This window comes from Geotrypetes seraphini, chromosome 6 (genome assembly GCF_902459505.1).
Source record: "Geotrypetes seraphini chromosome 6, aGeoSer1.1, whole genome shotgun sequence".
Taxonomy (NCBI): domain Eukaryota; kingdom Metazoa; phylum Chordata; class Amphibia; order Gymnophiona; family Dermophiidae; genus Geotrypetes; species Geotrypetes seraphini.
In genome coordinates, this window is record NC_047089.1 from 151,715,287 (window position 1) to 151,742,965 (window position 27,679).

General features: G+C 42.1%; 2 protein-coding genes across 3 annotated transcripts in view; one reads left to right on the top strand and one right to left on the bottom strand.

The window, feature by feature from the left end:
• TGFBRAP1 (transforming growth factor beta receptor associated protein 1) overlaps positions 1-10,615 on the bottom strand; it is a 124,098-nt gene extending 113,483 nt beyond the window's left edge. For both annotated transcript variants that reach the window (XM_033947853.1, XM_033947852.1), the window contains exons 1-2: positions 10,456-10,615; positions 9,371-10,099 (exon numbers count right to left, since the gene is read on the bottom strand). In XM_033947853.1, coding sequence (XP_033803744.1) covers positions 9,371-10,061 — 691 coding nt within the window. In that variant the 5' untranslated portion in view covers positions 10,062-10,099; positions 10,456-10,615. The remainder of the gene's footprint in view (positions 1-9,370; positions 10,100-10,455) is intronic.
• Positions 10,581-27,679, top strand: part of C6H2orf49 (chromosome 6 C2orf49 homolog) — a 35,447-nt gene continuing 18,348 nt past the window's right edge. Inside the window, exons 1-2 of the mRNA XM_033947854.1 lie at positions 10,581-10,738; positions 25,842-26,005. Coding sequence (XP_033803745.1) covers positions 10,646-10,738; positions 25,842-26,005 — 257 coding nt within the window. The 5' untranslated portion in view covers positions 10,581-10,645. The remainder of the gene's footprint in view (positions 10,739-25,841; positions 26,006-27,679) is intronic.

Sequence of the window (27,679 nt, forward strand, 5' to 3'; positions counted from 1 at the left end):
AGGCATAAATCCATGTCACCAGAATTGAGGTAAAAACTGCAGTTTCAGAAGAACAGGGAACTTTTGAAAAAAGATTGCTAAACCCAAGATGCCCACCACTACAATTGTGACACAAACTGCTATTTTAACCTCTTAAAGTACAAAAACAGCAATTTTAGACTTTTAGAGGTGAAGGAACACAGGGAAACATGTAGCAACTTTTGGATTTGCAAATTTCAGAACCCTCCCCCCCATAGGCTGTGATAGCCTTACTCACTGTGACCTGTGCTGGAAATGTGCTGCAGCCTGCCTCAACTCTAAACAGTACCCCAACATACCCCCCAAGGACCGATGGATGCGACTGAGAAGGGGGGCAAGTGAAATATGCTGCCGGCACCCTGCGAGACTCCATTGAGCCTCCAACTGAAGCCTAACAGCCTGCACTCAAAACCCTGCTCGGCAGTGGGTGAGAAAAAAGTGAGGATGGCCCTAGGCTCCAAAGATCCTTAAGCAGGCTGGCTAACAGGTACCACCAGGGATTGGCCTGTCAGCTGCAGACCATAGTCTGTAACTTCTCTGGCAAGCAGAGCCAAATGGGAAAGCTCCGAGCACTTAAATACAAAAAGATTTCGAAAAACACCAAAGAAAACAATAAAACAGAGGAACAGAACAAAAACACTCCTTCCATCATGTGTACAGAAGGGTAAAACTGCAGGTGTCAGCAGAGCTCCCTGTGAAGTAGAGGAGAATCAGAGAAAAAAATCTGGAGTGGATTCCTTCTGCAGATGGCTCGCAGCTATTGGGAGAGAACCCGCATGTCTAGAATGACTCACCTATTGCACTGGAAATTAGTTTGTTTTGTAATCCAAGTGGGTTTATTAGTAAGTACTGAATCAATTCTTACAATAGAGGAAATTCTAGAGTTTTGGGAATTATTTTGGATTGTGGTTTTTTTCATTTGTGCCAATTACAGGCAATAAGAGTTTTCAAATGGTGGTAAGAGCTATTGTACTGCTTCAGTTGGATTACTGTAATTCTTTATATTGTGGCGTTACACTGAATTAAAAAAATAGGCTACAATTGCTTCAAAATATGGCTGTGCGCTTGATTTTTAGAGCAAAAAAAATATGACCGGGTTACTCATCTTCTGAATCAATTACATTGGTTGAAGATTGAGAAGAGAGTAAATTTTTAATTGATTATAGGTACTTACATATAAATTGTTCCAGGGAATGGGACCAGAAGGTTTAATGAAGTATATAATTTTCCCAATAAAGAGCTACCTCTCGGTATAAACTGTGATTGAGGCTTGGCTTTTCTATAAGCTCATATGGTCATTTGAAATATTTGATGAACAATTCTTTTGAGTTTATAGGAACAAAGCTTTGGAATGATCTTCCAACTGCACTAAGTAAAGTTTCTATTATTATATCTTTAGAAAATTGTTAAAAACAACGTTTTTATTTTTAACGATTGTTAAATTAATAATTTTGTTTGGACACAAATATTTTTTTTAATTGTTATTATTAACCTAGAATCTATTATGAGAATAGTGCAGAATATAAATAAATAAGAATAGAACAGATTCCCAGGATCACGTTACAAATGGCATCCACTTCATACAAACGTATGATATCACTTGTGACTGCAGAGGCCGTCACCCATGTCAACTGTAACTCTAGCTAATACAGCTGCCGCACAACTGCAGAAAATGATGGAGCAACTAGAGAAATTTTTGAAAAATAGCAAATAGAAATTCAATTTTGTCATGTTAACATAGTAATTCCTTTCTACACATTTCCATAAGATTGTATTCTTTATTCCTGCAGAAGTCAAACACTGTAAGATAAGAAATGGGTTGATTTTTAAAAAGTTAGACTAAATACTCTCAACAGATTGTTAAAAAAAATACAGAATCTTTTTCTAAAATGATTGTTTTATTAGTACCTAAGTCCCAAGCATGCTACTCTTAGCTAGTATGATGAATGTGAAAACTGTAGGTAGAGGGAAGGGGAGGTGAAAGTGGTGTCAGGATCCGTACATGGTGGCAAGAAAGAGCATTATGCAATATCAAGACGTTCCATATGAGGGAGGTGCTGAAAAGTTCTTAGCCCAACCAACTTCCTAAATTCTGAGCATTATTTTGCTACTGTAGCTGAAAGAGTTATTTTATTTTGAAAAATGCCAATTTGCAGAATCATAATGCTATGTTTTGACATTGTTTCAGAGAGCTGATTGAATGAAAAGTGTGGAATTTTCCCATCATGAAGTTCCTATTCCTGAAGAAAATACAATACAATACAATTTTTCACTCAAAAGGAAATTCATGGATGTATGATGCAAACATTGAGTGACAAATGCCCATCATACTCCACAGCGAAGAAGTGGTGTGCAAACTTTCCAGCGTGGAGATTTTGAGATCGAAGTTATAGCAAGGTCTAAGAGGCCTCAAGCGGTGTCAACTCCTGAAATTGTTTACCATGTCCATGACCTGATTTTGACAGATGTCAGTTTTTTCAAACTAAGGAAAAGATGCATCCATTATCTTAAGAACATAAGAAGTTGCCTCCGCTGAGGCAGACCAGAGGTCCATCCTGCCCAGCGGTCCGCACCCGCGGCGGCCCATCAGGCCTAATTGCCTGAACAGTGTCCCTGACTAATTTTGTAACTGCCTCTAATCCTATCCCTATTTCCTACCTCTACTCCTATCTGTACCCCTCAATCCCTTTGTCCTCCAGGTACCTGTCCAGACCTTCTTTGAATCCCTGTAGCGTGCTTCTGCTTATCACATCCTCCGGTATTTATTTATCATTTATTTATTTATCAATTTTCTATACCGTTCTCTCAGAAGAGCTCAGAATGGTTTACATGAATTTATTCAGGTACTCAAACATTTTTCCCTGTCTGTCCCGGTGGGCTCACAATCTGTCTAATGTACCTGGGGCAATGGGGGGATTAAGTGACTTGCCCAGGGTCACAAGGAGCAGCGTAGGTTTGAACCCACAACCCCAGGGTGCTGAGGCTGTAGCTTTAACCACTGCGCCACACTCTCCTGCGTGTTCCATGTATCCACCACCCTCTGGGTGAAAAAGAACTTCCTGGCGTTTGTTCTAAACCTTTCCCCTTTCAATTTCTCTGAGTGTCCCCTTGTACTTGTGATTCCCCATAATTTGAAAAATCTGTCCCTGTCTTCTCTTTCTATGCCCTTCATGATCTTGAAGGTTTCTATCATGTCTCCTCTAAGCCTCCGCTTTTCCAGGGAGAAAAGCCTCAGCTTCTTCAGTCTGTCGGTATATGAGAGGTCTTCCATACCCTTTATTAGCTTAGTTGCTCTTCTCTTAGCTATTTAAAGCATTTAAAGCATATTGAAATTATCTAAAAAAATTATTTAAAATATTTATTATAAAAATTATTTGAAGTATTAAAATTTACTCTCAGGTTTTTCTGGCCAATGACTGGAGCTAAGGAGCAAATAAAATACTACGCTGATGGTTCAGTCTGTGATAGGACTGTGCGTAGGCTCCAATTCTGAGGCCTTTTCCTGAGTGAACTTTCTAGAAGAAACTATGAATAAAAGTTCTTTTGGATGCACCCTTCTTTAAAAGTGGTAGTGTTACATATATTAGGTGTATAATCTACGAGCAGCTGGGTATGCTGAAGCTGTCAGCCAAGTGTTTTAATGCTGACAAGAAACGTCATTGAGTGGACACTTCCACGTTGATTTTGCAGCATCTTCAGCGAGCTGGTGCCAATGTTTTGGAATGACTACTGTAGTTACTGTTGATGAAACCTGGTTACACCATTATGAACTTGAGACAAAACAACAGTCCATGCAATGGCGGTACTCAGGTTCTCCAAAGCCAAGGGAATTTAAGATCTAAAAGTCAGCAGGAAAGGTCATGGCCACAGTGTTTTGGGATCAGGAAGGTGTTCCAAGGGCCCAATTAACCCCTTTTACTAAACCACGATAGCGGTTATTAGTGTGGGGAGCTGCACTGAATGCTCAGCACTACTCCCGACGCTCATAGTTCCTATGAGTGTCAGGAGCTGCGCGGAGCATTCAGCGTGGCTCCTCGCGCTAATAACTGCTATCGTAGTTTAGTAAAAGGGGGAGTTAATGCAGAATACTACTATAACTTGCTGTGGCGATTAAAGAAGGCATTGAAAGAAAAAAAGAGAGGGAAGCAGTGGAAGAGAGTTCTCTTTTTTGCAAGACAATGCACCTGCTCACAAGGCTGGCAAAGTGTTTTGACACAGTTGGGGTTTCAGTGCATAGACCATCCACCCTACTCACTAGATCTTGCGCCATCTATTTTCTGTTTCCAAACCTTAAAAAGAATTTGAAAGGGTGACAATTTGTGAGTGATTCGGAGGTGCTTGCAGCAGCAGAGCAGTATTTCAGTGACCAGATATCAGAGTATTTTTGGAAGGGTTAAAGAAACTTCAGATGTGATAAGCCAAGTATGTTGAACTTAGGGGTGAATATGTGGAATAACTTAAGTTTCATGGCTCCACATCATTCCCTCCTTGGTTGGGCTGAGAACTTTTCAGCACCTCCTCGTAAGAGGTATAAGTGAACAGAATGTGATTGGGACAAGGAATGGAAACATCAGGCTTTTGAATCTCTGACATTTGGGGAAAAAAACCCCTCAAAAGACAAAGTTTTATGATGATTAGAGATGATTAGTTCTGATAAGAGAGGAAAAGGGAAAATAAGGTATAAACAAGCAAAAAAAGGCAGAGGAAGGAAAGAAAGCTTTCATAGGAAGTGACCGAGTCACTTAACTATTAGCTGAACAAAATTTGCAGAATTTTTTTACCATGGAATTCCCCCAGGAGTAAATATATCAGAGTAAGTTTGCATATGAGACAGAGGTAAAAGTCTTAGAGAAAACTGGATCCTATGTGAGCAACTATACATTTTATTAGCCAAAGATGATAAATCAGCATTTATGCATATGGCCTTTTACAATCATAAAGGATGTGAGTGGGGTTTTTTTTTGGTAGGATTTTAAGTTAAATATATTTTAATTGTTTTGAAATTGCAGCTATCTTTCTCTAGGGCAGTGTCTCTCAAATTGTGTGCCAAGGCACAGTCGTGTGCCCCAAAGAGATTCCAGGTGGCCCTTAAGAGATTCCAGAATTTTACTTTATTTTTAAAAATTCCCTTCCATAAGTATACACTAGAATAGATGAGATGTGCGTTGCATACACAAGAGTTTGTCAATGCTATGAGGGTCTGTGTGCGTAAGGATAAAACCATCCAGACAAGCACCATTCTTTGACAGGATTGGGGATAGACTGGAACCTAGGCACCTCTGGCTGCAGTAGGGAGACCAAGTTCCTGGATGCTGTAGGCGATTGCTTCCTGGAACAACTTGTCAAGGAAAATACGAGAGAAAATGCAATTCTGGACTTAATTCTAAATGGACTACGAGGACCGGCGCAAGGTGAAGTAGAAGGGACGCTGGGAAGCAATGATCACAATATGATCCGCTTCAACCTGGACACAGGGGCAAAACATTGATCCAGAATGACGGTCACGGCACTGAACTTCCAAAAAGGGAATTACGAAGGGATGAGACTCATGGTGAGGAAGTAGATTAAGAAGAGGATAAGCACTGTGAAAACGCTAGAGCAAGCGTGGTCCCTTTTTAAGGACACAGTCACTGAGGTACAAAATCTATATATATCGCATATCAACAAGGGATCCAAGAGGAAAAAGAACAAGGAATTGGCATGGCTCACTGTAGCAGTGAAGGAAGCGATCAGAGACAAGAAGACTTCATTTAAGGAATGGAAAAGGTCAAAAACGTACGAAAACTGGAAAAAGCACAAACATCAAAGCAGGTGCCATAAGGCGGTAAGAGGGGTCAAAAGAGACTACGAGGAAAAAATAGCCAAGGAGGCAAAAAACTTCAAGCTGTTCTTTCGATATATTAAGGGGAAAACGACCCATGAAGGAAGTGGTGGGGGCTGTTAGATGACCATGGAATAAAGGCAGTGCTAATGGAGGACAAAGCCATCGCCAATAAACTGAACACATTTTTTTGCATCTGTATTTACCGAAGAGGATATACACAACATATCGGAAGCCGACAGGCTATATGCAGGAAATGAAGACGGGAAACTGACAGGGTTGACGGTCAGTCTAGAAGAGGTATATAGGCAGATTGATAGGCTTAAAAACGATAAATCCCGGGACCGGATGGCAAACATCTGAGGGTAATCAAGGAACTTTAAGGAGCTATAGCTGAACTGCTTTAACTAATAGCCAAACTGTCGATCAAATCAGGAAGGATTCCGGAAGACTGGAAAGTGGCAAATGTTACACCGATGTTCAAGAAAGGTTTGAGGGGAGATCCGGGAAACTACAGATTGGTGAGTTTGACCTCGGTATTGGGAAAGATGGTAGAGGCATTGATAAAAGACCGCATCATTGATCACCTTGAAGGACACAATCTGATGAGAACCAGCCAGCACAGCTTCAGCAAAGAAAGATCTTGCTTGACAAACTTACTGCACTTCTTCGAGGGAGTAAACAAGCAGATAGACAAGAATGACCTGGTTGACACTGTATATCTGGATTTTCAGAAGGCGATCGATAAGGTTCCACATGAATGAATACTTCGAAAAACTGCGAGCCAATGAAATACTCACCTGGATTAAAAACTGGCTGGCGGATAGGAAACAGAGAGTGGGGGTAAATGGACAATGCTCGGACTGGAAAAGTGTCATGAGTGGAGTGCCGCAGGGTTCGGTGCTTGGACCCATGCTCTTCAACATATTTATAAATAACCTGGAAATTGGTACGACGAGTGAGGTGATTAAATTTGTGGACAATACAAAGTTATTCAGAGTAGTGAAGACGCAAGAGGATTGTGAAGACCTGCAACGTAACATAAACACGCTCAAGAAATGGGCTACGACATGACAAATGAGGTTTAATGTGGATGAGTATAAGATGATGCATGTTGGTAACAAAAATCTTATACGTGAATACAGGTTGTTCGGTGCAGTACTTAGAGAGATCCTCCCAGGAAAGATATCTGGGAGTACTGGTCAAGAAGTCAATGAAGCTGTCCGCGCAATGCATGGCGGAGGCAAAAGGGCGAACCGAATGCTAGGAATGATTAAGGGGATCACGAACAGATCAGAGAAGGCTATTATGCCGCTGTACCGGGCTATGGTACGCCCTCACCTGGAATACTGCGTCCAGCACTGGTCGCCATACATGAAGAAGGACAAAGTACTACTTGAAAGGGTCCAGAGAAGAGCAACTAAAATGGTTAAGAGGCTGGAGAGTGAGAGATTAGAGAAACTGGGCCTCTTCTCCCTTGAAAAGAGGAGACTGAGAGGGGACATGATCGAAACATTCAAGATAATGAAGGGAATAGACTTAGTAGATAAAGATAGGTTGTTCACCCTCTCCAAGGTAGATAGAATGAGGGCACTCTCTAATGTTAAAAGGGGATAGATTCCGTACAAACATAATGAAGTTCTTCTTTACCCAGAGAGTGGTAGAAAACTGGAACGCTCTTCCGGAAGCTGTTATAGGGGAAAACGCCCTTCAGGGATTCAAGACAAAGTTGGACAAGTTCCTGCTAAACTGGAACGTACGCAGGTGAGGCTGGACTCATTTAGAGCACTGGTCTTTGACCTAAGGGCCGCCGCGTGGTCTGACCCAGCAGAGGCAATTCTTATGTTCTTAAAAGTAATCTGCAGATCCAAGGGCAACCATGTAATATTTTTTAAAAGGATAGCGCAATCATCTCTCTTTGTATTACAGATTATTTTAGCTGCAGTTCCAAATAATAAATGTGACACACTGGTTAAAGGAGGATTTACGAATCATGGTGCAGTTACTTTTAGAAAGTTCCTGCTGGAGCAGTACTGAATACTATAACAGAAACTCTCTAAATCTGTACTATAACACCACTACAAATGCTCTTGTATGGATAACAATCACAGAAACACTCAAACTCAGTTTTGTACCACCAGTACAGAAGCTCATGCACTTAACATCATTACAGAAGCTCATGTAACCAACTCTGAATTGACTCCCCAGTCATCGGTTTACAAAAGATTAAGCAAAGGTACAAATTGACTGACTTCAAGAGGGGAAGAAGAAAGAGAAGTAATTAGACAGGAAATTCATTGTTGAGGAGAAAGTGATCAAAAGGACAGTAGGTCGCTATTGAGAGGAAAGAGATAAGTGGATCAGTTGTCAAGATGTTTTAGGAACAGGTGTGTTTTTAGACATTTCCTAAATACCTCATAAGTAGAGGGCGAAAGTAATTGTTCTAGGTCTTTACCCCATGATGCTGCTTGGTGTGAGAGAAGGAATTCATGGTGTTTTTTCAGTTTGCAACCTCTCACTGGGGGGGAAACGAAGTTGGAATGTGAACTTCTCTTGTGTCTGTTAGTTGAGAAGGTCAGTAATGTATTTGGGGGCAAGTCCGTGTAATGCTTTAAAGCAGAAACAGGCAAATTTGAACTTTACGCGTGCCTTCATCGGCAGCCAATGTAGCTGCCGGTAGTAGGGTGTCACGTGGTCAAATTTTTTTAGTCCAAAGATTAGTCTGACTGTCGCATTCTGCAACAGTTGTAGGCGTCGCATATTTTTTTGGGAAAGCCTTGAGGTACAAACAGAACAAGAAAGGCAAGGAGGATGTCTTTTCAAGCAAAAATAAAGTCTTTATTTGAAGCAAAAAGGTCCCAACAAGGATCCCACTTTCAGTGTTTAGAACAGTACAACCTGCATGCAAACGGGTTTTCCCCGTTGTCAAAACTTTTCTTGACCCTGCGTTGTTTTCTGCAAAGTGTCCCCTGAAGAAGGCGTCTTCTAAATGCCAAAACTGGAATCCTTGTTGGGACATTTTTGCTTCAAATAAAGACTATTTTTGGTTGAAAAGACATCCCCCTTGCCTTTTCTTGTTGTGGTTTTGAAAATGGCCATTTTTCTCTACCCAATTTTTTAGATGCGGTTCTCAAAACATCCATATTCTGACTTAAATGTCGTATTGAAAATGGCCCTCCTTATCTCTGAAATGCCTACTATATCACTTAACAGCATGCACCAACTGTTGTAGGGCCCATTTATTATAATGGGCTCTGCAACAAACATGCAATGATATTAGTGCATGCTGTTAGAATATATGAAACTAAGAAGTTCATTTACTAATTGATCTTATTTTTTAAATTTTCTTTTCCATTTAAGTTATAGGTCAAAAAGCTGTAGGTGATACCTTTTATAATTTCTGAGACCTGATGAACGAAGTTAGACAAAAAATAAATGTTATGTCAGTCCAACCAAATTTATTTTATAACTTCAATGAAACAGCAAACATACTACAAAGCTCTGTTTAAGTCAAAGTAAATATATATTTACCTAAGCCTCCAGGCCCCGCCAACAGGAACTCTTGTCTGCCTATGCGTTTGACAATGGGCCGCTTCTCCTCACTACTATAGGGGAACAAATCCTGAGAGGCACCTGTGTTGTAGTTTAAAATAATATACTGAGTTGTGAGCGCAAGACAGAGGAAATAGCCATCAATGGCAACAGCAAATGGCTGCTCAGGGGTAGAAACTTCCTTCAGGATCTGCACACGATCTTCATAGACATGGAAGAGCTGGATGGTGCGGCGCTTGACAGACACAATACACACTTCTACACAGAAGGGGTCCCCACTTAAGGGGTTCTCATTCAGAGTGAATGTGACAGCACCTTTGATGCGGGCCCCACTGGGCACAGGTTCCAAGTTCAGCATATGCACCAGGGAGATTACACCATCACACAGCACCAGCAGCCGATTCAGAGCCGAGGCAGCCCGCAACTCATTCACTGGCTTCTTGGTCCCCAGTTGGCGCTGAAGCTGACGGGAGGCAGAAAATGTACTGTGGCCTGGCATGGCCCCACTGCGCTCTTCCAGCAGCAGATGGTGGATAAAGCCATCACTGGTACCCAGGTAGAGATTATGGCCACAGCATTCCAGGCATTCAATGCGGGCTACAGCCTTGTCCACCTGTGGCAACAGCTCCCGGTCCACAGCACACACCAGCCGGAAAGCTTGCACGCTCATGGTGAGCAAGTGGAGACAGCAATACACTCTTTGTCACCCTACCAAACACAGAGAAAGAAAATGCAGTAATGCTTCAACCAAAGAAATCCCACCACCAGCACCAACTCTCCACTATGAAGTCCACCAATACTGCATCACCCAGTACCCTTAACCCTGAACACCCACTGCAGCATAGGCAGCAGAACGGGGTGGACTACCGAGCTCGTGGCCTTACGATTCCAAATCACACGCATTAGGCATGTGACACCTCCCCCCCCCCTCCATTTGACCACCCTCACACGCCAAACACCCCTCTTCACACGCTTTCGAGAACCGACCTGCCGTCTTTCCTTCTCTCTCTCTTCGGCTCTCCCTGTCCGCGCGATCCAGCACCTTTCCCTCCGCCCAATCTTACCTTCAAGCTCATGTCTAAGATCACCCGCCAACGGCCCCTCCGACTCCCTCCTCCAATGCCCCGTCCCCTCTGACGCAACTCCCCTCTCGGCCGCGTACCGCCCTGCCGGAAACAGGAAGTCGCGTCGAGGGAGGCGGGACGTGTGAGAATTGGAAATGCGCGCAAGGCTCCGCCTCTTCCGGGAAGAAAGATGGCGGCGGGTGACGGGAGGCCGGTGGGGTCAGACCTGTTGCTGCAGCCGGAGTTGCTGTCCCAGGAGTTCTTGCTGCTCACGCTGGAGCAGGTGAGCTTGAGGCTCTTTGCCCTTCTCGCCGTATGCTAAAGATTATACGCATCCCTTTTTTCTCGTTCTTATCGTGTGTTTCTCAGAACTGTCAGATCTTGTTTGGTCAGCTCGGGTTAACTCCTCTTTCGGTTAAAAAATATGAACACGTTTGTATTGTGTTATACTCATTTGGAGAGCATCCTTCTCTCTACCTCCGTTTCGTTGCATTAAAAAAAAACGGAAGGCAACGAAATGAGTCTGCAAATAATTTGCCTGAATTAAATGAATGGTTTGCTGGTTAGCTATTTATGCAATTTTAAATGTCTTACATATTTATTTTTATTATTGTAAACCGACCAGATACTTGTGATGGTCGGTATATCAAATTACAAATAAACTTGAAAGTTCATAGAAATCAAGGTAATAAATAAAAGGTGAATTTTTACTGTGCATCAATTCCATATTGCTTCGGAAACAGACAATGTAAGCCCATCTAATCTTGCTGCTTTTGTTGTAAATCCTGTTTTAGGAGAGTATCCTTTTGTCTAAGGAGTGTTTGTACTTTCTTGACGACTCTTGTTTAATCTCTTCTGGGAAAGCTGTTCATGTTTCCATCATTCTTGAAAGACTTTTATTTTATCTGAACCTCCGAACTTTTTACTGGTTTTAATTTTTCAGTAGAACATTCTTTCCACTGGATAAAAATGTTTCTTCTGTGTTATCTTTGCTTTAAAGCAGAGGTGTTCAACCTGCGGCCCGAGGGCCGCATGCGGCCCCGTGAAGTATTTTGTGTGGCCCCGGTCGAGGGCGATGCAGTGTTTTCCACTGCTGCCCCCGGGTGTTTACCGTCTTGCCGGCTTCCTCCTCTGTCTTGCTGCATCATTTGCGTGTTTGTGCGGCCCCAGAAACATTTTTTTCGGACAGTGCGGCTCAGAGAAGCCAAAAGGTTGGACACCCCTGCTTTAAAGTATCCACATGTGTTTGTCTCTGTATCTCCTGATTCTTGTATGTCCTTAAGTTGTATTTGATAGGGTTTAATGGTGCAGACTGTACATTTTTGTAGCAGTTTTCTGGATTGTTAGTTCTTCTATATCGCTTTGTTTGTTTTTTGAGGATAGTGACTTTAGGATTGATCACAGTGATCCAGATATTTTTCCATTCATGATCTATCCACGTTCATTTTTACTTCCTTTTGATGATTTTCAACTTATAATATGTTGGAAAAATGTGGAAAGGACCCATAGCTTGTGTCTGTGGACAAAATCTATTTTCAAAGAAAGGATGGAAAACTGCTTTGTGAAGTGGGAGTCAGTAAAAATGTACTTATCAGTATTTTAAATCTAGGACAAAGATATATAGTCATGTAAAAATATTAGGACACTATGAAATATTCAGTTCTTTCATAAGAAATGTTCACATATCAATTGCAAGTCTTTTTTAATTTATCTCTAGAAAAGAAAGTGATGTAATTGCAGGTAAGCAACAGACATGTTCCTTAATTTACACAGGAAACAAAAAATGTCCACAAAAATGTGTATTCTGAGGAATAAATTAGGACACCCTAATAGCTAGTGTTACCCCCTTTGGCTGAAATAACTGCAGTGAGACGATTCTTGTAGCCATTTACCAGCCTTTGACATCAGTCTGAGGAAAGTTTGGCCCACTTCTCAATGCAGAATTCTTTCAGCTGTGAGATGTTTGAGGGGTTTCTTGCATGTACAGCCCATTTCAAATCACCCCACAGCATCTCAATGGAATTAAGATCAGGGCTTTGACTCGGCCACTCCATGACTCCATTTTGTAGTTTTCAGCCAGTCCTTGGTGGATTTACTGATATGTTTTGGGTCATTGTCATATTGCAGGGTCCAGTTCCTCTTCAGCTTTAATTTTCTTACAGATGGTCTCACATATTTCTGAAGCACCCTGTGATACATGGTAGAATTCATGGTGGATTCTATGATGGTGAGCTGACCAGGTCCTGCTGCAGCAAAGCATCCCCTAGCCGTGACACTGCCACCTCCATGATTCACTGTTGGTATGAGGTTCTTTTCCTGGAAGGCTGTAGGCCAAACATGTCCCTTTTCTGGTGTCTAAATAATTCAGTTTTAGACTCAAATGTCCATAGAATACTATTCCAGAAGTCCTGGTGTTTGTCTATGTTCTCTCTGGCAAACTTGATGTTTCTCTTAGAGAGCAAAGGTTTCCTCCTTGCACACCTCCCATGCAAGTTAAATTTGTGCAGTCTCTTTCTTATTGTAGAGGCATGCACTTTCACATCAATAGTAGCAAGAGCCTGCTGTAAGTCCTATGATGACATTTTAGGGTTTTTGGAGACTTCTTTTAGCATGTTGCGATCTGCTCTGGGGGTCAGCTTGCTTAGACAGCCAGACTTGGGCATGTTGGCAGTTGTATGGAAAGTCCTCCACTTGTACACTATTTTCCGGACCGTGAAATGGCTAAAGTCAAATGCTTTCGAGATCTTTTAAAATCCCTTACCAGACTTATAAGATGCTAAAATCTTCTTTCGGAAGGCCTCACAACTCTTTTGATCTCGCCATGGTGTTCATTCTCATCACAGCAGTCATGAGCACACCAAACTGAGGTTTAAGTAGGGCAAACCTCCTTCAAAATGCTGAGTAATGATAAGAACATAAGAATTGCCACTGCTGGGTCAGACCAGTGGTCCATCATACCCAGCAGTCTGCTCATGCGGCGTCCCTCTGATCAAAGACCAGCACCCTAAATGAGACTAGTCCTACCAGCGTACGTCCTTGTTCATTATGAACTTGTCTAACTTTGTCTTGAATCCCTGGAGGGTGTTTTCCCCTATGACAGACTCTGGAAGAGTATTCCAGTTTTCTACAACTCTCTGGGTGAAGAAGAACTTCCTTACGTTCGTACAGAATCTATCCCCTTTCAATTTTAGTGAGTGCCCTCCCTACCTTGGAGAGGGTGAACAACCTGTCCTTATCTACTAAGTCTATTCCCTTCAGTACCTTGAATGTTTCGATCATGTTCCCTCTCAATCTCCTCTGTTCGAGGGAGAAAAGGCCCAGTTTCTCTAATCTTTCACTGTATGGCAACTCCTCCAGCCCCTTAATCATCTTTGTCACTCTTCTCTGGACTCTTTCGAGTAGTACCGTGTCCTCCTTCATGTACGGCAACCAGTGCTGGACGCAGTACTCCAGGTGACAGCGCACCATGGGCCGATACAGCAGCATGATAACCTTTTCCTATCTGTTCGTGATCCCCTTCTTTATCATTCCTAGCATTCTGTTCGTCCTTTTTGCCGCCGCCACACTTTGCATGGACGGCTTCATCAACTTGTCAATGAGAACTCCCGTCTCTTTCCTGGGAGGTCTCTCCAAGTATCGCCCCGGACATCCTGTATTCGTGCATGAGATTTTTGTTACCTGCATGCATCACTTTACACTTATCCAGTTTGAACCTCATTTGCCATGTTGATGTCCATTCCTCGAGCCTGATTATGTCACGTTGCAGATCTTCGCAATCCCCCTGTGTCTTCACTACTCTGAATAACTTCGTATTGTCCACAAATTTAATCACCTCACTTGTTGTACCAATGTCCAGATCGTTTATAAAGATGTTGAAGAGCACGGGTCCAAGCACTGAGCCCTGCGTCACCCCACTGGTGTTGCTCTTCCAGTCCGAGTATTGTCCATTTACCCCCACTCTCTGTTTCCTATGCTCCAGCCAGTTCTAATCATGTGTACTTGATGTGATACACCTGTGTGTGATTTGAGCCACTTTAAGTAGGAGGATATGTGGGGGTGTCCTAATTTATTCTTCAGTTAGAATTCACATTTTTGTGGATATCTTTTGTTCCTTGAGTAAATCAAGGAAAAGTTTTGTTGTTTACCTGCAATTACTTCACTTTCTTTTCCAGAGATTAAAAAAAAAAAAGATATTGAGAGGTGAATATTTCTTAAGAACTGAATATTTCATAGGGTGTCCTAAGTTTTTCACATGACTGTATATCTGGAACAAAAATTTAAGGCCTAATAACATTAGGAGCTGGAATCGGAGTAGAAGATTTGATGTACCGATTCCACAGCCCTAGTGGAAAGTCGCAATATTTTCCATACAGGGAAAATGGAAAATGCCTTGCAAGAGTTTGAAAATTAGAAATAGCAGGCCAGTATTTTTAGAGAAAAAATTACCACCAGAACCTACTCATTTCTTTCAATGTGAAACAGAGGCAAATGCTGTTGATGACTTTGGCCCAAAAACCCACTATCCTTTCCCTAGAGTAGCTTGCCCCAGAGTAAGAAAGGCAAATAGAGAGACAACAGAACTGAAGCAGCTGGTGAAATATGTTGCACTTGTCTTATAACATACATATTTATCCCTCCTCCAATAGGCATCCTTGCACACACACACACACACACACACCAAGTAGAGGGACACATATCAGATATGTCACTTTTCATGGACCTGTGTATGTATACAATTTACTGTATCTTTCTTGATTTTTAAGGTTTGACTATCCACAACATTGGTTTTGTGGTGACTGAGCAAATTGCAATACTGCGTCACTTTTCCTTTAGATGTAGCTACTGCATGATACCTCTCTGTCAGACAGCTGTAAAGAGAAAGCAGTGTGGGCCTAGTTGTATTAACTTATTCCAGGGGTCCCCAAAGTCCCTCCTTGAGGGCCAAATCCAGTCGGCATGAATATGCATGAGATCTATGTGCATTCACTGCTTTCAATGCATATTCATTGGGGAAAACCTGACTGGATTCGGCCCTCAAGGAGGGACTTTGGAGTCTCCTGACTTATTCAATTAAGGGTGATAACTCCAGTATTGCTGACAGAGAAAGGGAAGAAATATTATTCCCTCTGTATTATAGTACTCGGGAAGGAAACCACATTCCACTCAATCTTAGATCTTAAGCAAATCAGTGTGTCTCTGTGGGGATGCCTCACTTCTATATAGAGACTCTGTTATTTATTTATTTATTCATTCAATTTTCTATACTGTTCTCCCAGGAGAGCTCAGAATGGTTTACATGTATTTATTCAGGTACTCAAGCAGTTTTCCCTCTCTGTCCTGGCGGGCTCACAATTTATCTAACGTACCTGGGGCAATGGGGGGGATTAAGTGACTTGCCCAGGGTCACAAGGAGCAGTGTGGGTTTGAACCCACAACCTCAGGATGCTGAGGCTGTAGCTTTAACCACTGCGCCACACTCTCCCTCATTATAAAAGTATAGGCTAAGGTATTTCTTAGATCTCTCAACATTTAGATTAAAAACCAAAAGAAAAAGACAACAGTCTAGAACTGCAACAGTAATTAATTTATTTTTAAAAATATTAAAGTTTCTTATAACAAAAATTTTGAGAATAAACATGTTTTCAACTATTTACGAAAATGTATATAGGAAGGACATGATCAATTTCTTAAGGGAGCAATTTCAAAGTTTTGCTATTTGAAATTTAGTAGGCTTCTCATGAACACTTTTCAATTTAACACCTCTAAAAAAGGAAATTGTAACATGAGATACATAGAAGTTCATTGATCATTAAAATCGTCCAACAAAGAGGTGCAAACTCCACTATTACCTTGTTAATACAGAAAGGTAAAGCCTGAAACTGAAATGCAGCCTCAGAATTGCTACCAAGAACTTCCAACATTCTATTTTATGAAGATATGCAGATATGCTTCCATAAGTTCATATTAAACATCTATTTCAGAAAACTTTTGTTTGTTCTTGTTTTATTTCTAACATGATTTACAAGAAGACTCTTGCATTGGAAATACAGAAAGAAATTATCTCTAAACAAAAGAAAAACCATTTTAAATGATCACTTATTCTTCCTTGGACCACAATTGCAAGTGAGTGATACAAAGAGAAATATGAGGAGATCTAATAAAGAAGTAAAAGAAAATCTAAAGCAACGCTTAGCAAGTTCTTCAACCTCTAAATTTAGCTGGTCCCCAATATCAAAGTCTTCATATTTAAGAAGGCTCGAAGTTGAGGTATAGAAAACATACTTCACACCCAAATACTTAATTATACATTTACATGGGTATGCAAGAAAAAAAGAAGCTCCTAATGTTAAAGTCTCAGATTGCAAATAAAAATAAACCTTCTGTCTTTCCTGGGTTTGTTTGGTAACATCTGGAAATATCCAAATCCTTTTTCCATGAAATAAAGCCTGAGCATTCCAAAAAGAAAGTCACATTTTAGCATTTACATCCGGTAGAACTACCAGTGAAACAATCCAAGTAGCTCTTTCGGATGACAGAAAGAGGCATGTCTAATATATTAGAAACATCCATAATCTCTTGAATAGGAGTATTTATATCCTCTATCTCTGGGCTTTCCCCCATTGATTTCTTAGAAATGTAGTATAGTTAACTGGAAGAAGATTATCAGAAGAAAATTTCAAAATCTCTGTTAGATAACTTTTAAAAAACAAAAGAAAACTGCATACAATATGTACAAGATGCAGGCTGTATTTATTATACCAAGTTTAAAATGCGGTAACTATTGTCACCCTTTTTACAAACCCAAAGACCTGACACGGTCCGTGTTTCGGAGAACACGCCTTCTTCAGGGATCCTAATAAATATAAATGTAAACAACACTACTAAGAATTTATACATCATAAATGGACAAATGGTGTATATAAAATGACAAAGAAAAGACTTGTGTAGGGAAAATGTAACTGTGAAGATAAACAAATAATGATCTAAATAATGTGATTTCTAGAATGGTTCTAGGAAAAAGTAAAATGTCAACAGTGATAAAGGGATACATAAAACAGGGATACAAAAGGAACAAATCTGAGAACAGAGAAAATGAATAAATAAATAAAGGGGTGCAAAAGACCAGATATGACCAATCAAAAAACAGAGAGTCAACAATACCAGTGGGACAAAAATGCCAATGAAAGTGCATGATAGTTCAACATGCTATTTTAAGACCACAATGTGAGTCACTAAAAGATGATGGGGTGGACACAAAAGGACCTACCATAGGTTGTTAAGGATTTAAACAAACCGCAATATAAATTGGTAAAAAGCTAAAGTGGAAAGAAAAATGTATCATAAGACATTCATAAAACACTAAGAGGTCCTTTTATCAAGCTACGGTAGGAGTTTAACGCGCGTAATACCGTGCGTTAAACCGCCTACCGCTACTAGCCGTTAATGCCTGCATTGAGCAGGTGTTAGTTTTTTAGCCGGTCACGGGGGTTAGCGCATGATGAAATGTAAAGTATTGCAACGTTGAGAAATGTAAAGTATTGCATGTGGGAAGCAGAAACCCGAGGTACAACTATACGATGGGAGGGATGTCATTGAATGAGAGTACCCAAGAGAGGGACTTGGGGGTAATGGTGGACAGGTCAATGAAGCCGACTGCACAGTGCGCAGCGGCCGCTAAGAGAGCAAATAGAATGCTAGGTATAATCAAGAAGGGTATTACAGCCAGGACGAAAGAAGTTATCCTGCCACTGTATCGGGCGATGGTGCGCCCACACCTGGAATACTGTGTCCAGTTTTGGTCGCCATACCTTAAGAAGGATATGGCGTTACTCGAGAGAGTTCAGAGAAGAGCGACACGTCTGATAAAAGGGATGGAAAACCTTTCATACGCTGAGAGATTGGAGAAACTGGGTCTCTTTTCCCTGGAGAAGAGGAGACTTAGAGGGGATATGATAGAGACTTATAAGATCATGAGGGGCGTAGAGAGGGACAGATTCTTCAAACTTTCAAAAAATAAAAGAACAAGAGGCCATTCGGAAAAGTTGAAAGGGGACAGATTCAATACAAATGCCAGGAAGTTCTTCTTTACCCAACATGTGGTGGACACTTGGAATGCGCTTCCAGAGGATGTTATAGGGCAGAATACAGTACTGGGATTTAAGAGAGGATTGGACATTTTTCTGCTGGAAAAGGGAATAGAAGGGTATAAATAGAGGATTACTGCTCAGGTCCTGGACCTGTTGGGCCGCCGCGTGAACGGACTGCTGGGCAAGATGGACCTCAGGTCTGACCCAGCAGAGGCATTGCTTATGTTCTTATGTCCGACGCGCTAACCCCGCTAGCGCGGCTTGATAAAAGGACCCCTAAAATTAAAGAATTGAAAATTAAAAACACATTATTTATTAAAAATACATATTTAAAAAAACTTTATAAAAGGGATCAATATGTTCATGCCTTGAAGATGTGCGCAGGCAGATAGATAAACTAAAAATTGACAAATGCCCGGGTCCGGACGGAATCCATCCAAGGGTTCTGAAGGAACTAAAGGAGGAGATAGCAGAACTACTGCAGGAAATATGCAACCTATCCCTGAAAACAGGCGTGATCCCGGAGGATTGGAAGACAGCCAACATCATGCCCATCTTTAAAAAGGGATCAAGAGGTGACCCGGGAAACTACAGATCAGTGAGTCTGACCTCGGTTTTGGGGAAAATGGCGGAAGCACTGATAAAAGAAAACATTGATGAACACTTAGAAAGAAATGAACTTCTGATAACCAGCCAACATGGTTTCTGCAGGGGGAGATCGTGCCTAACTAACTTATTACACTTCTTCGAAGGAATTAACAAAAGGATGGACAGAGGTGACCCCATAGACATCATATACCTTGATTTCCAAAAAGCCTTTGACAAGGTGCCTCATGAACGACTACTCCGGAAACTGAAGAACCATGGGGTGGACGGAGACGTACATAGATGGATCAGAAACTGGTTGGCGGGTAGGAAACAGAGGGTAGGGTGAAGGGCTACTACTCGGACTCGAGGAGGGTCACGAGTGGTGTTCCGCAGGGCTCGGTGCTCGGGCCGCTGCTATTTAATATATTCATAAATGATCTAGAAACAGGGATGAAGTGTGAGATAATAAAATTAGCAGATGACACCAAACTATTTAGGGGAGCTCAGACTAAAGAGGACTGTGAGGAATTGGAAAGAGACTTGAACAAACTAGGGGAATGGGCGACAAAATGGCAAATGAAGTTCAACGTTGAGAAATGTAAAGTATTGCATGTGGGAAGCAGAAACCTGAGGTACAACTATACGATGGGAGGGATGTTATTGAATGAGAGTACCCAAGAGAGGGACTTGGGGAAAATGATGGACACGTCAATGAAGCCGACGGCACAGTGCGCAGCGGCCGCTAAGAGAGCAAATAGAATGCTAGGTATAATCAAGAAGGGTATTACAACCAGGACGAAAGAAGTTATCCTGCCGCTGTATCGGGCGATGGTACGCCCACACCTGGAATACTGTGTCCAGTTTTGGTCGCCGTACCTTAAGAAGGATATGGCGTTACTCGAGAGAGTTCAGAGAAGGGCGACATGTCTGATAAAAGGGATGGAAAACCTTTCATACGTTGAGAGATTGGAGAAACTGGGTCTCTTTTCCCTGGAGAAGAGGAGACTTAGAGGGGATATGATAGAGACTTATAAGATCATGAGGGGCATAAAGAGAGTAGAGAGGGACAGATTCTTCAAACTTTCAAAAAATAAAAGAACAAGACGGCATTCGGAAAAGTTGAAAGGGGACAGATTAAATACAAATGCCAGGAAGTTCTTCTTTACCCAACGTGTGGTGGACACCTGGAATGCGCTTCCAGAGGACGTTATAAGGCAGAGTATGGTACTGGGATTTAAGAAAGGATTGGACAATTTCCTGCTGGAAAAGGGAATAGAAGGGTATAAATAGAGGATTACTGCTCAGGTCCTGGACTTGTTGGGCTGCCGCGTGAGCGGACTGCTGGGCAAGATGGACCTCAAGCCTGACCCAGCAGAGGCATTGTTCTTATGTTCACTGCTGGAAAGCCTTATGTGATAAAATTAGAAAACAAAGATGTAATAAAACTATAAAACACAAAAAAATTACCAAATGGAATTAAAATATAAAAAGTGAGAGAAGGGGCATAATGAGCGACATGACAATGATCTGCACGTGAAATGTATATTTAATATACCGTATTTTCACGCATATAACGCGCGCGTTATACACGATTGTGCATAACCGTGTGCGTTATACTTGTGAGCGCGTTATCCCCTTTTTTTTTACATAGTTCCTCCCCCATCGACGTCCGATTCACTCCGCAGGACCGCTCGCACCCCCACCCCGAAGGACCGCTCGCGCTCGAACCTGCACCCGCACCCCCACCCCGAAGGACCGCTCGCACTCCCACAGCCTCCCCACCCCCATCATGTAGAAGCTGCCTACCGTCGTCCTGCTGCTTCCTCTGCCGGCGGTCCTGCCCCTTCTCTTAGCCCTGCGTCTACGCTGCTTCCTCTTCCGGCGGTCCCGCCCTTTCAAGGGCGGGACCGCCGGAAGAGGAAGCAGCGTAGAGTGGCAGATAACAATATATAGGAGATGTGAGTGGGGAAGGGAAGGTGAATTAAATTTTGAGCTTTGCATAATAGTAGATTAACTGGTGTCACTGGTACATAAATATGTACTAGCTAGTGACAGATGGCAATATATAGGAAATGGCATCAAATGCTAAATATCATTCCGTGAGACAAGTGGTGATATAAGGGTTTAAAGCTATACAACACCATAGGAAAACTATTACTACTGGTACATGAATATGTGCTAGCAAATGGTAAATAGCATCTAAATAAAAGATCATTCAATCTGGACTTATAACTTTCTAAGTGACACTATACAAAAAACTTATAAAGTACAATCCTATATCAAAAAAGTCTTATATATGAATGGGTCATAAGGCACTGTTAAAAATGCTTATATATATAGATAATAGCATCCACTATCATATGTCAATAAACTATGGCTAAATCAGTAGAACTCTAAGACTTTGTAATATAATTGACAATAAAAGCCACATCACTTGAAAAAGAACAAATATGTACATATATCTAAAACCGTAATGTAAAAATATATTTGCATACTGAAAATAGAAGGTATGAAACAGTGTGACATTTTGAAGTAGACCTCATTTCCAGAATACAAGACATGATATAAATGAAACTAACAAATTATAAAAACGAACGATAGTCTATTTCCAGATTCAGTCCAGCTGGAGTGATAGTATTGAGTTCAAATATTGCTCTTTGTTCAGCTTGTATCAAAATGTTATCAATATGTCCCCCTCGCCATCTCAGCTTGAAGGTCTTAAAGATGAAGAACCATAAGTCGTTCAATTCTTTTCAATGTGTGACTAGAGGTGCTGTCATTACTTCCCTCAATATACAGCTTCTATGTTCAATAATTATTGTTTTAATTTTTCTCTTAGTTTTGCCAATGTAGAGAAGTTGGCAAGGACACATTATAATGTAGACCACCTGTGAGGTGTTACAGTCACTACTAAAATTAAGATGGTACTTCTTGCCCGTTCTGGGATATGTGAAGGTGGTGGTACTGATGGAATGTCAGCAAACAGAGCATGAAGAACAGGATTGGTGACCTGTGTGATTAGCTTGAACTGTGGTCACTTGGGGAAGAGCTGATGGCACCAATTTATCTCTGAAATTCTGATTCCTGTTTTTTTGCTTGCTGTTTCTGTACTGCAGACTCTGTTCCATCCTTTTGTTTAATTGAATTTTGTCTTTCACTATATTTGATGATAAATCTTATAGAGACTTTATATTCTGTTTAACTGAAGTTAAATCAGAGGTATATTCTTGAGACAGTACTTACGAGTGTAGCCAACTCAATTGAAGATCTTGACACAGATGAATCCAACTTCTGGAGAGCAAACCATATGCTCTCCAGTGTCGCCACCGATGGCTTCTCAAGTTGCGAAGCTTTCGTGGCCGAGGATCCTTGGTCTTCTATTTCATCCACTGAAACTACAACTCTTGCTCCTCAATATGGGGTTTCCAGAATAGCAACTATGTTGCTCAAAAGTCACTGCAAGGACATAGAATCTGTGGGACGCAGTAATGGATAGGAATCTGGAGGCGAAAGAGTGATATCCAGTCCCTGGCCTTCAGACTCTCTTTTAGCCAAAGAAACAGCGGGAGCCTCTCCAGATGCCACGAAGGGAGTCATAGCGGTTGCATACCTCAAAATTGTCTGTTGTTGACCTAAGGACGTCTCGACTGAAGGAGGGACAGTCTTGACAAATCCCTTCCATTTCGTATGAGGCATTTCTGAATCCAAGGTGGAAAAATTACAAGTAGAATGGGACAACAGACAAGAAGTCAAGAATGCCGCCACTAGACCACCGCCATCTTGATCACTCTCCCCATTTTATTTCTAATTATTTTAAAGTTCTAGTGCAGTTATTAATTTTATCACATTTGGACTACTATAATTCTTTGTACAGTATATTGGAATTAATCAAAAGCAATTACTGTACAGAGATTACAGTTGATTCAGAATACAGCAGTGAGGCTTATTTTTTGTAAAGTCAAATTTAATCATGTGTCTCCGTTGCTGGTTTATCTGCATCGGCTCCCAATAAATTCAAAATGTTGTTATGTTTTTTAAAATTTAGGGAGTCACTGTCCAAATGATCTGACATTGTTAATCACTTTGGGGCCCTTACACAGATCTTTCTCGCGCACTAAGGCCACTTTTGCCATTGCCGGAAAATGACTATTTTCCCATTTTCTGACTTAATGGCTGTGTACTAATTTTGCCATTAACGAGTGACCATTAAAAAAACTTGACCCTAGGCAGTTAATCAAATAATAGCAACCTTGAGCCTTTCCTGCAAAACTAAAAGTAGGGATTTCAGGCTGTGGTCCTGCTCCATTTTGATAATTATAATTCTGTTTACTTGGCCCTCTCTAAAAGAAAGATGGCCAGATTGCAGTAATACCAAGTACTGCTGCTAACTATGACAGGTCCATACCACTTTAGACGCCTTGTACTAATTACTGGTTTCTGTATGGATTCATTTCAAAGTATTTATAATTTTTAGACTTATATTCTCCAGCCTCTTCATTCAGGCTGTTATCCTGGTGGCTTTGGACTGGCCCAGGAGACCATGGTGTGTGGATCTCATCTATCTCCTGTTGGACAAACCTCTTTGATGCCCGGTCTGCTCTATCAGGATTCGGTTTCACTGGAGGATCCGTCCTGCTTTAGTCTTATGGCTGAGATGGAAGGGTTATTCTGAAGAGGTGAGTACCACCCTCTTGCAGCCTAAGAAACACTTGATGTCAACTGCCTATGGTTGAGTGTGGAAGGTGTTTGAAGCCTGGTGCCAGGAGAAGGCAGTTGAGGCTTCTCTTTCAGATTCTTTAATTCCTGCAAGCTGGGTTTCAAAAGACTTGATTCTAGTCTGAACTCCTTAAAGGTTCAGGTGATGACCTTGGCTTGCTACAGAGGCCAGAATTCTTCCCTGATGGTTCCCAGATGATGTCTGTTTCCTGCGAGTGGTCACTAGGGTTGCAGCTGCCTATGCAACCCTAGTGCCCTCCATGGAATCTAAGTCTTGTGCTGAAGTTTGCCCAGAAAGTTCCATTTAAGCCACAGCAGGATCTCTTAAAGGATCTCATCCTTAAGTCGGTCTTCTTGATAGCCATCACTTTAGCCAGGAGGGTGTCTGAACTTCAGGCTCTTTTCTGTCAGTGCCCCTTTCTTGATTTTCAGGAAAGTGGTGTTTCCAGTCATATAAAGTACCTTCATTTCTTCCTAAGATAGTTTTGTCCTTCTATCTGAATCGGGCCAATCTGCTGCCATCCTTCCATAAAGTGGTCTATGGTTTCAAGTATTCCAGCTTGCAGCTTCTGGATTTTCATTGGGTACTTCTCCGTTACTTGAAGTTGACAAACAATTTTAGGCCACTTTAGGCACTCTTTGTTCTCTTTCAGGTCCTCAGAACAGTCTCACTGTTTCTAAGGCTACAAATTCTTGAGCGAAAGAGACCATTTTTCCCACCTATTTGTTATCAGGCAGAGTGTCCCCATTGGTCCTTCACTCCTACTGTGTACAGAGAGTGGCTACCTTTCTAGAGTCTCGTGTGGTCTCTTTGGAAGAGATCTGTTGGACAGCCACCTGGTCTTTGGCATTGACCTTCTCCAGGCACTACAGGCTGGATGTTGCAGCTGGGACATCTTCTTTTGAGATTTCCATTCTCTGGGCAGGGATTTCAGGTGCCTACTCTATTTGAGGACTGCTTTGGTACATCCTATAAGTCATAGATGAATCTATGTTTTGCTAAGGAAGGAGAAATTAGTTCTTACCTGCTAATTTTCTTTCCTGAGTAGAAATGGATCAATCCAGGATCCCTCCCTAGTCTGCTGTGTTGTTAGTTATTCCTTAGAGTGAAGACTGCTCTGTTTTGATGTTTGAGTTGACTCAGCATTGGACCTGTTTCATACATGTTGCCTACTAGCTTGCTTATTGTAGAGGAAGGAGACTTGGCTGGTTGTCTCGTTCTTATGTCCTTGAGCTGCTTTTGTTATCAGCATACTGAATTGTCTCGCTGTGAACTGGCTCTTAAGACACAGTTATATCTAGTGCCTCTATCTCCACCTGCTGGCAGATGAGCATAACCCACAAGTCCTGGATTGATCTGTTGCTTCTCAAGGAAAGAAAATTAGCAGGTAAGAACTGATTACACCAGAGCAAGCAACCTTTTAATTTCATCCTATGCCTTTTTATTCTGGAATTTTCCTTCAATTGAAATACACTTGCCCGCTGTACGTAATGCCATGGAGATATTTAAATGTCTTTATCATATCTCCAGCCTTTCTTTCAGGGTATAGGCTAAAGCCTGTTCCCATACACTTTATGATGAAGACTACAGACCAGTTTTGTAGCCGCCCTCTGGACCAAACTCCTTCCTGTTTCTCTCTTGAAGATGCGGCCTCCAGAATTGCACACAGTATTCTAAATGAGGGCATCCAGAGACTTTCACCTCCCCCTTTTTTTTTCTTCTGTTGGCCATTCCTCTCCCTTATGCACCCAAACATCCCTTTAGCTTTGGGCATCGTCACCTTTTCTACCTATTTGGCCACCAGTTGTTTTTTTTAATGAAATTACAGTGAAAACTGATATACATTTAGAATTAAAGTTCTGCAGGAGAGATATAGGGAATACATAAAAAGCATATTTCCCAATGGAGCAATAACTGTATTTAGACTCTTAGATCAGTTCCAGGTGGTGATCATTTTTCTGTAGTTAAGTGTTGCCCTCTTTATTTTCTTGTAGAAAAACATATCGGTTGAAGAAGCTAAAAATGATAAACAGAGACTTACTGATATCTATATCCAACATGCCATGCCTCTCCCTCGGAGGGATTTGCCCCAAAATAGATGGGGGAAAATGATGGAGAAGAAAAGAGGGAAAAGCGAACCTTCTCAACACCATTTAAGGTACTGTATATGAGGGTGATCCAGCTAAACCAGCGGTCTCAAACTCAAACCCTTTGCAGGGCCACATTTTGGATTTGTAGGTACTTGGAGGGCCGCAGAAAAAAATAGTTAATGTCTTATTAAAGAAATGACAACTTTGTAGTTTACAAATCTTTCCTTAATTGCTTGTGATAATTTCAGCTGTACACAGCTGAAAGCAGTGCAACATGCAGAAAGTGAAAAACTATCAAAGTATCAACTGCAAGAGGCAAGGTACTATTTTGAGGTCCTCGGTATTATAAAGAATGATTCTTTATGGAAAACTTGTGCCTTAAGTGTCCGGTGGTCGCGTCCACAACCACCTTCAGCTCTCACCTCCAGCACGAGATTACGTACACACGCACAAGCTGCACTGCCTCCAATGGTTACCTTACATTCTGGAACATTTCCCGCCTCACTGCTGTAACCTCACACAAGGGCTTTCCTGCGCCTGTACGCAATTGTGAAGTGGAGTGGAGAAGATAGTCGCACACAGACGCAGGAAAGCGCTTGCGTGAGGTTACAGCAGTGAGGTGGGCAACGTTCCAGAATGTAAGGTAACCATTGGAGGTAGTGCAGCTTGTACGTGTGTACGTAATCTTGTGCTGGATGTGAGAGATGAAGGCGGTTGTAGACGCCGGACACTTAAGGCACAAGTTTTCCATAAAGAATCATTCTTTATAATACCGAGGGCCTCAAAATAGTACCTGGTGGGCCACCGCAAGTTTGAGACCACTGAGCTAAACTGTTAAACTGTACTGCTTGTAGGCTCTAACGTGGGAAATCGCCATGGAAGTGGTTTGTCTTATCTCATAGAGTTAACTGTATCACCCTCCATTAGCAAGTAAGATTTGGTAGGATAGAGCGGGCAATAAATGTGTGGTTTTTTTATTCCAAAGTTCTTTCATTAAATATCCGGCTAGTTCCTTAAATATATATGACCTTTACTTATGTGTATATAAATATGTATGTAAGTCTGAAGTTGTTTTAGAAGTTTCAGTTTCCACAAAGAGGTATAAAAAATGTAGCACATTACAGTGGTGCCTCGCATAACGGACGCCTCGCACAGCGAACGCTGCGCACAACGAACTTTATGTCTTGATTCGTACAACGAACTTCGTTTCACACAACGAAGTCGCCCGAGCTGCATCCTTCCGCGCAGGCACTGCGCTTAACTGCCCTCTCTCCGCCTGGCTCCCTCTTGCCCCCCCCTGACTCCCCGACACGATCGGGGCAAGAGGGAGCCCAAGCCCTCTTGCCCCCCCGACTCCCCGACACGATCGGGGCAAGAGGGAGCCCAAGCCCTCTTGCCCCCCCCGACTCCCCGACACGATCGGGGCAAGAGGGAGCTCAAGCCCTCTTGCCCCCCCGACTCCCCGACACGATCGGGGCAAGAGGGAGCCCAAGCCCTCTTGCCCCCCCCGACTCCCCGACACGATCGGGGCAAGAGGGAGCCCAAGCCCTCTTGCCCCCCCCGACTCCCCGACACGATCGGGGCAAGAGGGAGCTCAAGCCCTCTTGCCCCCCCCACTCCCCCACACGATCGGGGCAAGAGGGAGCCCAAGCCCTCTTGCCCCCCCCGACTCCCCGACACGATCGGGCCAGGAGGGAGCCCAAGTCCTCCTGGCCACGGCGACCCCCTAACCCCACCCTGCA